The sequence below is a fragment of the Mastomys coucha genome, unplaced genomic scaffold (genome assembly GCF_008632895.1).
Source record: "Mastomys coucha isolate ucsf_1 unplaced genomic scaffold, UCSF_Mcou_1 pScaffold8, whole genome shotgun sequence".
NCBI classification, from domain to species: Eukaryota; Metazoa; Chordata; class Mammalia; order Rodentia; family Muridae; genus Mastomys; species Mastomys coucha.
The window spans coordinates 3,157,898-3,170,759 of record NW_022196914.1 but is presented as its reverse complement, the minus strand read 5'-3'; the positions used below and the strand labels follow the sequence as shown (position 1 = coordinate 3,170,759).

The window sequence follows — 12,862 nt, the reverse complement described above, 5'->3', positions numbered from 1 at the left end:
AATAAAGAAAATATCTAAAAAAAAAATTAAAAAAAAAAAAGAAAAAGAAAAACAGACTGGGCACGTAGCTCAGTAGCGGATTGCCTACTATGAACAAAGCCCTCGGTTCAAGTTCCAATACTATAAAAACTAAATAAACACCCAAGTTCATATATAAAACATATATAAAACATACCTTCTCCCAATCCTGGCATATGTCAATACCCCAAATACACACTTCATGGCAATATATGTATTGTTTACAATATAAAGCTGGGTAGTGGTGCATACCTGTATCCCAGCACTTTGGAGACTTAGAAGTCTAAGTTTGAGGTTAGCTCCTATCTCAAAATAATAAAAAGCAATTATACCTTTTCTGTGTGGAATTTTTCTAATTGAAAACAGAATTTTTAAAAAATGAAACTACAAAAAGAAACAATAAAATAATCAACTGTCACTGTTTTAAACCGAAGCTCTCAAACATCTTTTTGTCTTCTTCCAAAAATCCAAAAGCTTTTCCTTTTTCCAAGTAATTTCTCTCTTTTTGTTAGGGAAAGAACAAGGCTGAAACCTAATTAACAGCTAATTCTAAAGTCTCCTATTAAAAAAAAAAAAAGGACAAAGTGTGGGGGGGGATTTTTATATAGTAACATCCATTTCAATGAACTCAATAAATTTAATTCATCAGCAATAACTAAAACTGTACACAGGAATTCCATAGAATAAATGAAACTTCTTAAGCATGCACCTAATTTCCTTTGTACCAGCCTATGTCATTTTAAAACACCACCAGCCTAGTAATAAAACCACAGGCCATTCTAAGCAAACAGAGTACCAAACAGTTCCAGTATTCAGACACTCCATCATCATTGATTAAGTCAGTAACACAGAAGCCAAATGTGATTAAACAAAACAAAATCGCCTCTTACAACACACGTGTGGAATACTAAGGACCACACTATTCCATTGTTCCTTGGCCACACACAGAAACACAGTACAATGCTGGAGCTCACATCACTCAAAATATGTTTCCCCCAACTTAAGTTTCTCTCTATTCAACTCCGACTTTTTTCTTTCCCATCCCCACTAGCAGGAGGCAGGTGGGGATTGTACAATGTTAGGGAGTACATTAGAGGATTATGAGTGGAAAAAAAAACAGGGCAATTAAAAGTTTTAATACACCAGGGATGAACCAAGTGCGGAAATAATTAGCACTACTATTTCAAGATGTGATTTTCTAGATCTATGTAACTGCTGAAAAAATACATACATGCCCACATTTAAAGTAGTTAACTATCCTTTTCTCTGGCAAACTGTTCCTTTTAAGTAACTAAGTGACTTGGCACCCTCCTCTGTTTACCGCTCCTGTGCCTCTTCACTCTATTCATTATGAGAAACACATGAAATTTCACTGAATTCAGAGCAAGATTACTAACATCTCTGCAAGTGACAATCCAAGTCTGGTTCTGCTACCCTGCTACAGCCGTCATTTCACCACTCCACAGGGCTGAGCAGGACCTCTGGACTTAATCGAACACTTGTGAGTTTTCAAGATATTTCTTATGTGTATTCATTTACTTATTCTGTGTGTTGAGGGTATGAGTACATGCTCATGCTACATCATGTGTGCTACAGCAAGCATGCATGTAGAGTCCAAAGGAAAAATTACTGGAGTCAGTCCTCTCCTAGCTTCGTGTGCCATCAGGCTTAAAGGCAAGTCAAGTCCCTTCCATTCACTGAGCCCTCTCGACAGCCCTTCAGGATATTCATTTCAATTTATTTATCTCATCAGTAGGTCATATGATTAAATTTTGAGATAAGGAAATCATCACTTTGGTGTAGAAAATAACAAAAGCATCAGCCATCCCACTTTAGTCTCTTACTTCCAACTTGTATCCATTCAGAATTAAGTTTTCTAAACTTAGAGAACCCCTTGAACTTGCACAGTACCCTCTGTCAATAATGTATTAATGAAGAGGAAGGTCACATGCCCTACACAGAAAGAGGAGAATCATTTATGACTGAGCTTGAAATGTGAGCAATTACATATTCAGACACAAGTGTGCAATTATTTTACAGTATGCTTCAAATCTCACAATTCAGTACAGCATCACTTCCTATCAAAGGTCAAACAAACCCAAACCTAAAATATAAGTAGTCTTCGTTTCAGAGGGAAAACACTTGCCACCAGCTTCCTCTCAATACTATCTTAAACACTAAATGACTTGCTAGTAAGATGCTTGTTCTCAAATTTAGATTCTGATTTTTAAAACTGCCTCAGGCCTGCTATGGTGGCATGTGCTGACATCAAGAAAAAAACCATATACATCTAAATTCTTTAGTATACTGGAGTAAAAACTGGAATTTATTTATGATTAAGTCTTTAAAATCCAACTTAATTTGAGTTTTTAAATTTTTTTAAACATATTTACTATTATATTTATCTGGCTCCTTAACCAGAGTATATTTAAGGCATTAGCATATTATCAATGTTATTTTGTATAAATCTCATTACTAGCCAGACAGCATAGTACATGACTCTAGATGGAAGACTGGGACAGGAGCATGAAGAACACACTCATGTTTGGATTCTTTGTCAACCACATTATTTGAACATATGAATTATTTTTAGCTAGTATGCATAATTATTTCCCATTTACCTTGGCATCTGCATAATTCTGTATGCCATTCACTGTACATGGGGCAATTGTTAACATGGCCACACTGACAAAAAGTACAATGATATCAAAAAATGGATGATCCAAAAAGCTTAACAATTTCCTCTCAATCAGTCATAGGTCATTTATTTACTAAACATTTTAACCTGTTCCCTTCCCACCACTATTCTGATAGTATTTGCTTAGAAAATAAAAATACAAAAGACAAACCAACAAAAAACCAACTGAAGGGAAAGAGAACAACATGCAACCTGCCAAAGCGTCATCTAGAGTAAGGATTAAAATTTTACACTATCGGGACACATAGAGTAAGGGTTAGGATCCCACACTATCAGGACACATAGAGTAAGGGTTAGGATTCCACACTATTGGGACACAGAGTAAGGGTTAGGATCCCACACTATCAGGACACAGAGTAAGGGTTAGGATTCCACACTATTGGGACACATAGAGTAAGTACTAGGATTCCACACTATCAGGACACATAGAGTAAGGGTTAGGATTCCACACTATCGGGACACATAGAGTAAGGGTTAGGATCCCACACTATCAGGACACATAGAGTAAGTACTAGGATTCCACACTATCAGGACACATAGAGTAAGTACTAGGATTCCACACTATCGGGACACATAGAGTAAGGGTTAGGATTCCACACTATCGGGACACATAGAGTAAGGGTTAGGATTCCACACTATCGGGACACATAGAGTAAGTACTAGGATTCCACACTATCAGGACACATATAGTAAGGGTTAGGATTGCACACTATCACCCTCCCAGCACCAGTTTTCTAAGCGCAGAGGAGAGCAGACTAACTCGAGGGTGCAGAGACACAGGCAGGCAAAGCACTCTCTTGCTGGCTGCATTGTGCTTTTCACACCCTATTTTCTGGAGCAGGAGACCAAGGTAGCAGGTCTCAGCAGATGGATCACTTGACTGAAACTTACATTTAAAGTGCTATGAAACACCGTCACTCCAACACATACTATTTATACATACATATTTATGGGAATACTTCTCAATACTTCTCACCATGAATTTAACAAGGTTCCGAATGCTTTCTCTTTAACCTTTCAACAGCCAAACGTGGTTATCTGAGAATCAGAGACAGAGGGTGAAAGTGTTGTGTGCACAAAACATTATGCACCCGAGAGGTAAGGCAGCTGAAGCCCACAGGGTAAACAGCCTAACAAAGTCACTCTCACACGAAGAATAGAACTAAATTCCACAGACCCCACCTTCCACACTACAGCTTCCAGCCCCTCCAGCTAAACAATTCTCAGATTATTTCCTTCACCACTTTCATCTGTTGGCCTTTCCTCATAAGGATCCTATCCATGATGTGCAGTCTCTCTTACTTGGAATGCTCAAATCTTTACTGTCCATGGAGGAGCTGAGGACATAGTTCAGCAGTGAACATGTTTAGCATGTGTAAAGTCCTATACTCACTCCCAACACACACACAAATCTCCCTCTCTCCCTCTCAACAATCTATACAAAAAATACTCAAATCATAAATTTGGAGTAATGACTACTAAACATTCACTCTATTTAGTAGTACTTTTTCCATATGGCTGGTGCTTTCAATCACATGAAATTTAAAACCCCACACTTTAGTCCTAATTGTCTTCTCTATTTTATAGCTCTATCACTTTGGTTCTCTACTTTTTAATATACTACTCTTTTGTTCATTTCTTTCTCCATCCTTTCATTCATTGTTGGGAACAAGCTCAATAATAGACTGCTTGGTAAGCATGAGCAAAGACCTTCAGCTCTACCCCTTAACCTTAAAGAAGTATGATTTTTTTTTTAAATAAAGAGTACTGAGAATACATTCCTAGGTAAAGGAAACAACTACATTAAGTAAACATAAAATGGCATGTCACACTTCAAAAACAGCATTTGTCTCTGATTCAAGCAATTACTCTCACATAGGAACACAGTTTCCAAGGAGAAAAAACAGGAGTGGAGGGGGAGTCAGTGCTTTGGACCCATAAACTAACCCTAATCTCCTGTAAACGGTGCTCTGTGTATGAAGGAGTGTGCTACACATATGAGCTAAGCAAACAGGCTAATATACCTTGATTACTACAGCTGTAGTAGCACAAAAAATGCATAAATAAAATTATAAAAGGCCTTGGATGCCAAGCTAAGGAATTTGGACTTTATACTGTAAGCAAAAGCAGACCTTGTTTTGCTGCTGTCTATTTTCAAGTGAATGGCAAGATCAAATCTGGATTTACAAGAAAATGCTACTGGTAGCAGTATAGATAGCAGGGGTGAAAAAAAGGTAAAAACAGAAATAAAGTCTTTTTTGTTACTCCATAGGGATAATGAGCACGTGACCAACAATGATGGGAACAGAGTACCAACTAGATACCTCAGAGGCCACTTGCATGATTGGAACAGACCACCAACTAGATACCATGGAGGCCACATGCAGTAGTTTATCAACAGGACTAAGCAGATGAAGGGTAGGTCTGGAGTTTGAACAACAGAAGATACTGACAGTACCTAGAAAGCAGAAAGTAGATAAGCCTTCGGATGCCAAGTTTTACACACTATAACTTTAAGATGATTATTAGATACATGGCATTTATTGTCCCTGTGACACTGAACTACATCTCTCTAGGTCTCCATGCTTTAGAATTTCAAAGCTTTTCTTCTTTGAATTGGAATAAGTATAGCAAACAGTTGGTGAAAACTGAGATAATTGAGTGCCTGGCACAACACTATATAGTAATCATAGCAAAAGTAGAATGTAAAACTTCAAATGGCAGTGAGTTTCATGAGAGGCTGTTCACATCAATTAAGACAGAGATTTCCTGTCTTGCATTTCCACTACAGGGAGAAAGCCAAGGTAGAGAAGACAACTGTGGAATAAACTCATCTGCCTAAAGTCTTCAGAGAAGTATTTTTTCTAATCTTTATCTCTTTCTAGTCTGTCTTGACCTATGCCCACTCTAGTAACCCATCCATAAGGATACAGCAAATATTTGCTAGTCAAGTACAAATGCAGCCAACAGGAAGGAAGAAACTAAAGTAAAGGAAAATAGTTGTACAGACTCTTGAAGGAATCTTATGGGGAGTAGAGTCCCTCCTTGAGAGGAACTGCTTTATACCCTGACTAGCAAGAAAAGTCAGGTCTGACTTGATAAGAAATTCAGAATTCAGATCTCAGCCTTCGCCTTCTTAATAAAGGTAAAAGAAAGAAAGAAGCTGAGTGTGTGTGCTAGCACATACTTAAGCAAGAGGATTACTCCAACCTGGGCCACACAGTCAGTACCCCACCAGCTAGGAGCACAGCAAGACTGTCTCCAAAATGAGAGACAGACCGAAAAGTTACCAAAACTTAAAAGTCAGTTTCCAACGGGAGAAAGCAAATCCAATGATTTTCTCATTCTTCATCTTCTCTCTGACAGTAGACATCTTCCACACAGCTCCTCCATCCAGACTTTCCCTTTCCACAGTGTGCTTGATTCTCCAGGCAGCCCACACCTCCTTCCACATAGCCACAGCTTTTATAGAGGTCTATCCCTTTCAGAGACTTCTCTGATCACCAATGCACCACGATCACGCTCTCTGGCTGCCGCGGCACCAATTCTGTCCGTCTAACAGTCTGATTGCTTACTGTTTCACAGCACAATCACTTCTTTATTCAGCTCCAATAAACTCTTTAAGAGGAACAACATCTTTCCCAGTCCTACTCCTCCAACATTTAATTCAGTTCCTGATACATAAGCAATTTCTGTCAATGTTTGTTTGGTTTAACTGAAATGAGTAATTAAACAAATGAGTAACTAAGGGAAATTAAAAAACAAAAAAACTGTTCAAACTAACACTATTTCAGATAACTGTCCGGCCTTTCTAAATACTGAACAGCAAGCTGAACCATCAATACTTCAGTCTACTCCAACAAACTGCATTCCAACAAATGTCTAATACAGAAGTGTCCGTTTTCTGGGAAGACACTTTGAAAACTATACTAACAGGGGCTTGCTTACCCTGAGAGATTACTGTGTATTTCAAGCCTGAGTCAACAGGACTAGAAAGGGATGTACTACTAAAAAAAAAAAAAAAAAAAGAAGGCAAAAGGAAAAAGGAAAAGGCCCATGCTTGCTGTGGAGGTAGCTAGCTGTGAAGTACAGGAGTAGAGCCTGGGGGACTTTCACTAATCGAGTAGAGTAGGCTCCTGAACAAAACTGAAAGCAAGAATTACTAATAAACTAACTCTAAGATTTACTAAATAGGCTCCTAGGTCAAAATTAATCCATCAAAAATTTTTAATACAGGCATTCTGTATGAGCCACAGTAATAATAACACCATATCAAAACCAAAGGCCCCAAACCCTCCTGGGCCTCAGCAGAATCAGAATACAAGTCAACCATCCTAACTAAAAACTTTCTGATGTTAGAGGAAACAATTCTAGGCTCACATTTCACCCTAAGTACATATAACAAACTATACTTTTGGTTAAACTTAGTAATCTTTTTTTTTTTTTGAGACAGGTCTCACGGAGCCCAGGCTGGCCTCCAATTCCCAGTCCTGTCTCAACCTCCTAAGCGCTGGTACTAGCAGAAACATGTTATCACTAAATACTCCGTTTCAGATACCATCTCAAGAACTCTAATTCCTTAAATACATGTGTAATAGTCAATGATTTGGGGCTTGGGGAAATGGCTCAATCAGAGAAGTGCTCTGCCAGAGCAGTGCTTGCTAAAAGCTTGAGGCACTGAGTTCAAAACCCAGAGCCCATGTAAAAGAGCTAGGTGTGGTGGCATGCATTTTGATCCTAGCATTGAGGAGCCAAGGGCAAGCAGATCCCTCAGTTCACCGGCCAGCCAGTCTAGCCTAATTGATAAGGTCCAGGCCACTGAGGGGTTTCTGTCCCAATAGGGTATTGCTCCTGACACCTAGGCTGTCCTCTCTGGCTGTCCTACACACGTGTGCCTCTGCACCTGCACACATAATACTCACACACAACCACCTGACATACTTCCTAAACTATAATTTAAAGATCCCAACCTCCCAATGCAGGGAAGTAGCTAACACTAAATATGCTCATAAATAAGACATAATTCATACTGAGTAATTAAGAACTACCTTCCTTTACCTTTCACATTCTTACTAACACTTTAAAGTTTTTTTTTTCCAAGTTGGAGAAACCAGGAGGTAAGCAAGGTCAAATTAACTTGTCCCAAGTCCCCCACCTACTGTTGTCCCTGAGATTACAGTGCAGAACTATCTGACTTGACAGTCAGTGCTCTGATATGCATGGATGTCTCTTTTACAGATCACTATGACCATGGTTGTCCACCTACACAGCAGACTTCACAAAGCAATCTGCCTGAGAGCAAAGCCTTAGCATGAAGTGAAACAAAAATTTGGTTGCTCAAACTTTTATCTTTTTCCGTATTGTAATCTAATCTACAAGCAGCTGCAACCCAGACTGCCTCATGGGTCTCAAATCATTACTAAAGTTTAATTCCTCGTGAACTTTCTTCAGGTGTGATCCACATGCCTTTAAACAATGAAATGTTTGTTATAGTAACACTTTCTCTAACCAACTGTTTCACTATGTATGAATCTAACTCCTAACTTTTTTTCCTGCTAAACTTCCTTATAATTGAGGCCTACAGTCCTCATGTAACTTCTCTTTGTTGTGTATTGCTTTGCAATCAGGTCAACTGGCTGTGAATACTTATTTGGAACGCTAGTACATTTTATTGGGGCAAGTAAAAACAACATTTTCTAAGCATTTTATGTAACCCTAGAAACAGCTAGCTATATCCCATAGGTGTTGACTTAAAAAGTCTCAGAGAACTGATTATTTTCAATCATACCCATAGATTTGTCTTCCTGAGTTAATACTGAAGTGAGGCAAGTTTCAAATAAACTTGTATATAAGCTTTTCTACAATCCCAAATTCTGACAACCACCACAGAAACATAAAGATTAACAAAATCACATACTATACAATTTATTTCCAATCCCGTATCTGAACAGGTTTTTACTGTAGGTACTAAGCTCAAGTTTACCAAGTGGTCTCTTCACACAATTGCTTGGATACAAATTAAATCACTGACCAACTACATGGTTAGAAAAGCACAATGCAAAGTCTCAGGTCTGTATTATGATACTCAGATCGCTTGCTGGAAAATCTACTTTGTATAAACTTTTCATGTATATATTAAGTTTACAAATTTGCAAAAAAAAAAAAAAAAAGAGTCTAAAGCTTGACCTTTTTCTATACTGTTTCTGAAACCTAGTTAATGAAAAGAATGTTCCAAATCACCAATTGCCTTTTTTTAGGACTTACACACCACTGTACTATATCTCTAAAATGGTTCTCTCTTTGAAAGGGGTAGTTTACTCAAAACAACTTCCTAAACTATCAGAGCCAAATACTAAATAACAAATATGTGCTCATGTAACTAAACCAAAATTAGTCTTTCAGTCTAAACAGGATTCTTACAAGACAAAAACCGAAACAGAACTGAGACTGGATTATGCTGTCAATACAGAGATGGGTCTCCCAAACACCACATCCACCAAATACTTTATACGACGGTCACTATATACGGGGTGGGGAGGGGATGGGGACGACAAATTTATGTCATATAGAATGTTTACGACTGTTTTCTTTCTTTTCTTTTTTAACGTCCTAAGGTGTTTCGCGGATCTCAAAAAGTGATTCCATACAGCAGAACTAGTTAGTTACACTCAACTCTAGCGCTGTGGTGGAGTCTGACCGTCGGAATCTGTAGACCAACTCCTGTTTATGGAGGAAGAAAAAAGAATCCGGCCTAGAACGTCTAACCCTTCGGCGAGATACTGGGGAATAAACACCGGTCTGGTGGCCGGTGACCCGAAGAGAAAAATAATACCGATCGTTCGGCGGAGACCGTTCTTAAAACTACGCGCCGGGCTCGCCCTGCTGAGAAGGTGTAAACAAACTCATCCCCACTGCAGACAGAAGGTACACAATGAACCTGCGGCAGAAGTGAGGGGGCGGTCTCTAGCCAACTACAGCCCCAGCGGGCCGGGGAAAGGGAAGCGAGCAGCAGGGAGACACGGCCGAAAGCAGACGCTTAGCAGTAATCACCGGCTCTCGACTTCACCGGCGAGTTCTCAAAGCTGCGGGTCCCCCCACCCCTACCGCCACCCCCCGGCGAGGACCGCGCGGGCAGACGAGTGCAGTCACGCAGTCAGCAAGAAGCCGGCGACTGGTCCAGCCTCTGCTCCGGGGGGACGGGGAGGGCAGGATGTGGTCGCTCTTCCCACAAACATCCTCTAGTAACCTAAATAACAACCTCTACCTCCACCCCCGTCCAAGGCCGCCCCCGGGACTCGGGGGCACACACGCTCCCGCGGGCGTCCGGGGAGCTCCGGATCCCGGGCGGCGCCGAGGTCCGCCCCGCGCTCCCGCACTCCCGCAGCCGCCCGAGGCCCGGAGGGGCTCAGCCGGGAGAGAACGGGCGCGGGGCAGGGGGATGGGCGCGGGCTCGGCCCCTTGCCGGCCCCGCGGGTCGCGCGCCTGCCCGCCCCGCTCCCGCGCCTCCCCTGCGGCTGCGGCCGCGGCGTCCCCGCGTTACCTCGGGTCAGATCCAGCGGGACGTTCTCCTCGCCGCTGTCATTCCGCCCTGTGCGAAACAGACACACACAATCCCAGTTAGGAAGAACCCATCGCAGGCCGGCGGCGCCCGATGCCCGGCTCGCTTCTCCCCACCCCAGGCCCGGAGCAACACGGAGCGCCGCGACGGGCGACGGGCACCGGGCGAGAAGAGCGAGGGCGGCTAGCCGGTTTACCTCGTATTCGGAGGTTCTTCAGAGAGCGGCCGCGGCCGATCGCCGCCATGTTGACGGGTTTCAGTCACAACACCGGAAACCTCGCCCGATCGCGCGAGAACCCCTTCCCCTCCCCGCGCGCCGTTCCCGCCCCCCCCACTCCGCCCCCCGCGGCGGCGCCCCCGCCCCTCGGCACCGTGGCTTGCCCGCGGGCGCGGAGCGACGCAGCGCAGATCCGACCCCGGGGTGGGATGCGATAGGCGCGCGGAGACGGGCCCGGGCGTCGGAGCGCAGGCGTGGTGGGAGGCGCAGTTCCCACGGGGGATTCCCATTGATGTGGCCCGGGAGTCGGCGCGCGCGCGCGGCGGAGGCCGAGATGCGGGCGGGAGGGCCAGCAGGTGGCCCGCCCCGCCGCGCTCTCCGCGTGGCTCTAAAGCCCGCTTCCTTACTCATCGGCTAAAATTATTATTATTTTTAATTCAAAGAGAGGGTGGGGTGGGGTGGGGAAAAAGGCGCGCGGCGCACAGTTAGGAATGCCGCTTTGATCCTTTCCCAGAACCGCGGTGCTCCGAGTGAACACGTAACAAAGTTTGTTTGCCACCCACGCTCTGACCATTGAGCGGAGCGGCTTCGCGCTTGATCTTAGGCAAAGCCTCTCGCCGCCGCTCGCCCGCGGCCGAGAGCGGGAGGCAGGGCGGAGGTTTGCTTTCGGTCCGCCTGGCATCAGACGTGCAAGGAGTGCAGGAGCGGGCGGGCGTGCAGGGCGCTCGCCCCAAGCGCGGGACTCTTCCCCGTCGCGCGCCAGCGCCTGGAGGCCCCGGACAGGGTTTCTTCTCCGCCCGGAGCCCAGGGAGAAGGCTGGGCGCCTCCGTCCTGGCTTTCTGTGATTCCTACATCACTGCCTAATGCAGATGTCCTTGGATCGATGTTTTTAAAGCATGGAAGTAACAATGATTAGTTTACGGGTTTCTAGAAGCGGGTTTAGTATGTACTCACTTGGCCCTTAACCCAGCAACTCTCTTAAACTACATTACTTTAAGGAGAGGGTATTTTGTCTCCTCCAATTACTCACCTCTCTATTCCAGACTTAAAAGTAAGTCAAAAGTGGAGATCTTGCCTATTCGTTTTTAGTACAGACGTCAAAAAACAAATATCGGTTGGAGTAAACCTTCAGCTCCTTTTGTTCTAATAATGTTCTAAATAATAATAATGTTCTCAATAAAAAGCAAGCCAAAACTCCTCTAAAACGACAAAGAAAAATAAAGAATATTAGAAAGATTCTCCTTGTTAATAATAGTGAACACTTGCAGACTTAAAAGCGCAAAGGTGGAAATTATGCAAATGTAGTAGTCATTTAAAATGACTTTGTTGCTCTAGTATATGAACAGAGTGATATTGAGTAAGCAAATACAGATTTCCTTTATTCAAAAATGCTTCATATACATATAAAATTCAAAGGATCCATTATAAAATACTTTTACAAACATGTATGTAGAAAAAAAAATCCAAGATGTGTTTCTGAATGTAAACTACTGTCCCCCCTTCAATTGTAGGATCATGCCTGCATTTTTTTGTTCTTGCTTGGTCACCTGCACCTTTTAAGTCGACCTATGACAGTTGTAGAAGCAGCAAAAGTTTTGAAAAGAAAAATAAAGAAAAAAAAAGAAAAATAAAGGAACATCAGGAAAATAAACTTGGATTGCTGCTCTACGAGTTCTATGTCCCTCAGGACTAGGTCTACATTCTGCTGCTCTGTTCCCCTTAGATTGAAGGCTCTAACACAATTACAGTGCTTTAAAGAAATATTTCCTGACACTATCAGTACAAGCCTTGATAAATAACAAACTTGCTTCCTTTTTTATAGCTTTCAAGTCTCCGTGGAAGTTATTTACTCTATTTCCTGCCTCAGATGAAGACCACAAAGCTTGAGTTCTGGCCAGGACATTAAAAAGTTTATCTTTCATCTGTCCACACATCACCATCACTAAAAACAAAATAAAATAGTAGAAATCTGTCAGTGAAAATGCTAGCAGATTTTCAAGTGATCCTTCTGGTGCTAATGTTTATCCTCACCTATTTTAAATTATTTCCTAACCTGTTGTAAGTTCCTTTATATTCCAGTCTTTCTTGAAAGTGAGTACAACTGAGTGACTTCAAGTTAGTGGAGGAGCTTCTCAGCCTTTCATCTTCATAACTGTGTCCTTATTAGAAGACCACTATTGACATACTCCTTCTCTCCCAGAAGGGGGAACACACACACACACACACACACACACACACACACCTCATTTTCGGTCTAGTAGTCGTTATTTGTTTCCTTTGGCTTCGATTTAGGTGAGTTGGAGTCTCCACATTTGCTCTTAAAGTGTGTGGCTTTCTGATCAAAAGAACAAATGACACTTATCTAGGAATG

The 12,862-nt window shown here is 42.4% G+C and overlaps 1 protein-coding gene across 4 annotated transcripts in view; it reads right to left on the bottom strand.

Annotated features, from left to right (window-relative positions):
* Rictor (RPTOR independent companion of MTOR complex 2) overlaps window positions 1-10,591 on the bottom strand; it is a 95,375-nt gene extending 84,784 nt beyond the window's left edge. For 2 of the 4 annotated variants that reach the window (XM_031360446.1, XM_031360448.1), the window contains exons 1-2: window positions 10,471-10,591; window positions 10,257-10,304 (exon numbers count right to left, since the gene is read on the bottom strand). In XM_031360446.1, the coding sequence (XP_031216306.1) occupies window positions 10,257-10,304; window positions 10,471-10,519 (97 nt within the window). In that variant the 5' untranslated portion in view covers window positions 10,520-10,591. The remainder of the gene's footprint in view (window positions 1-10,256; window positions 10,305-10,470) is intronic. The other 2 variants (XM_031360447.1, XM_031360449.1) reach the window with 1 other exon arrangement.
* Between the last annotated feature and the right edge of the window lie 2,271 nt (window positions 10,592-12,862).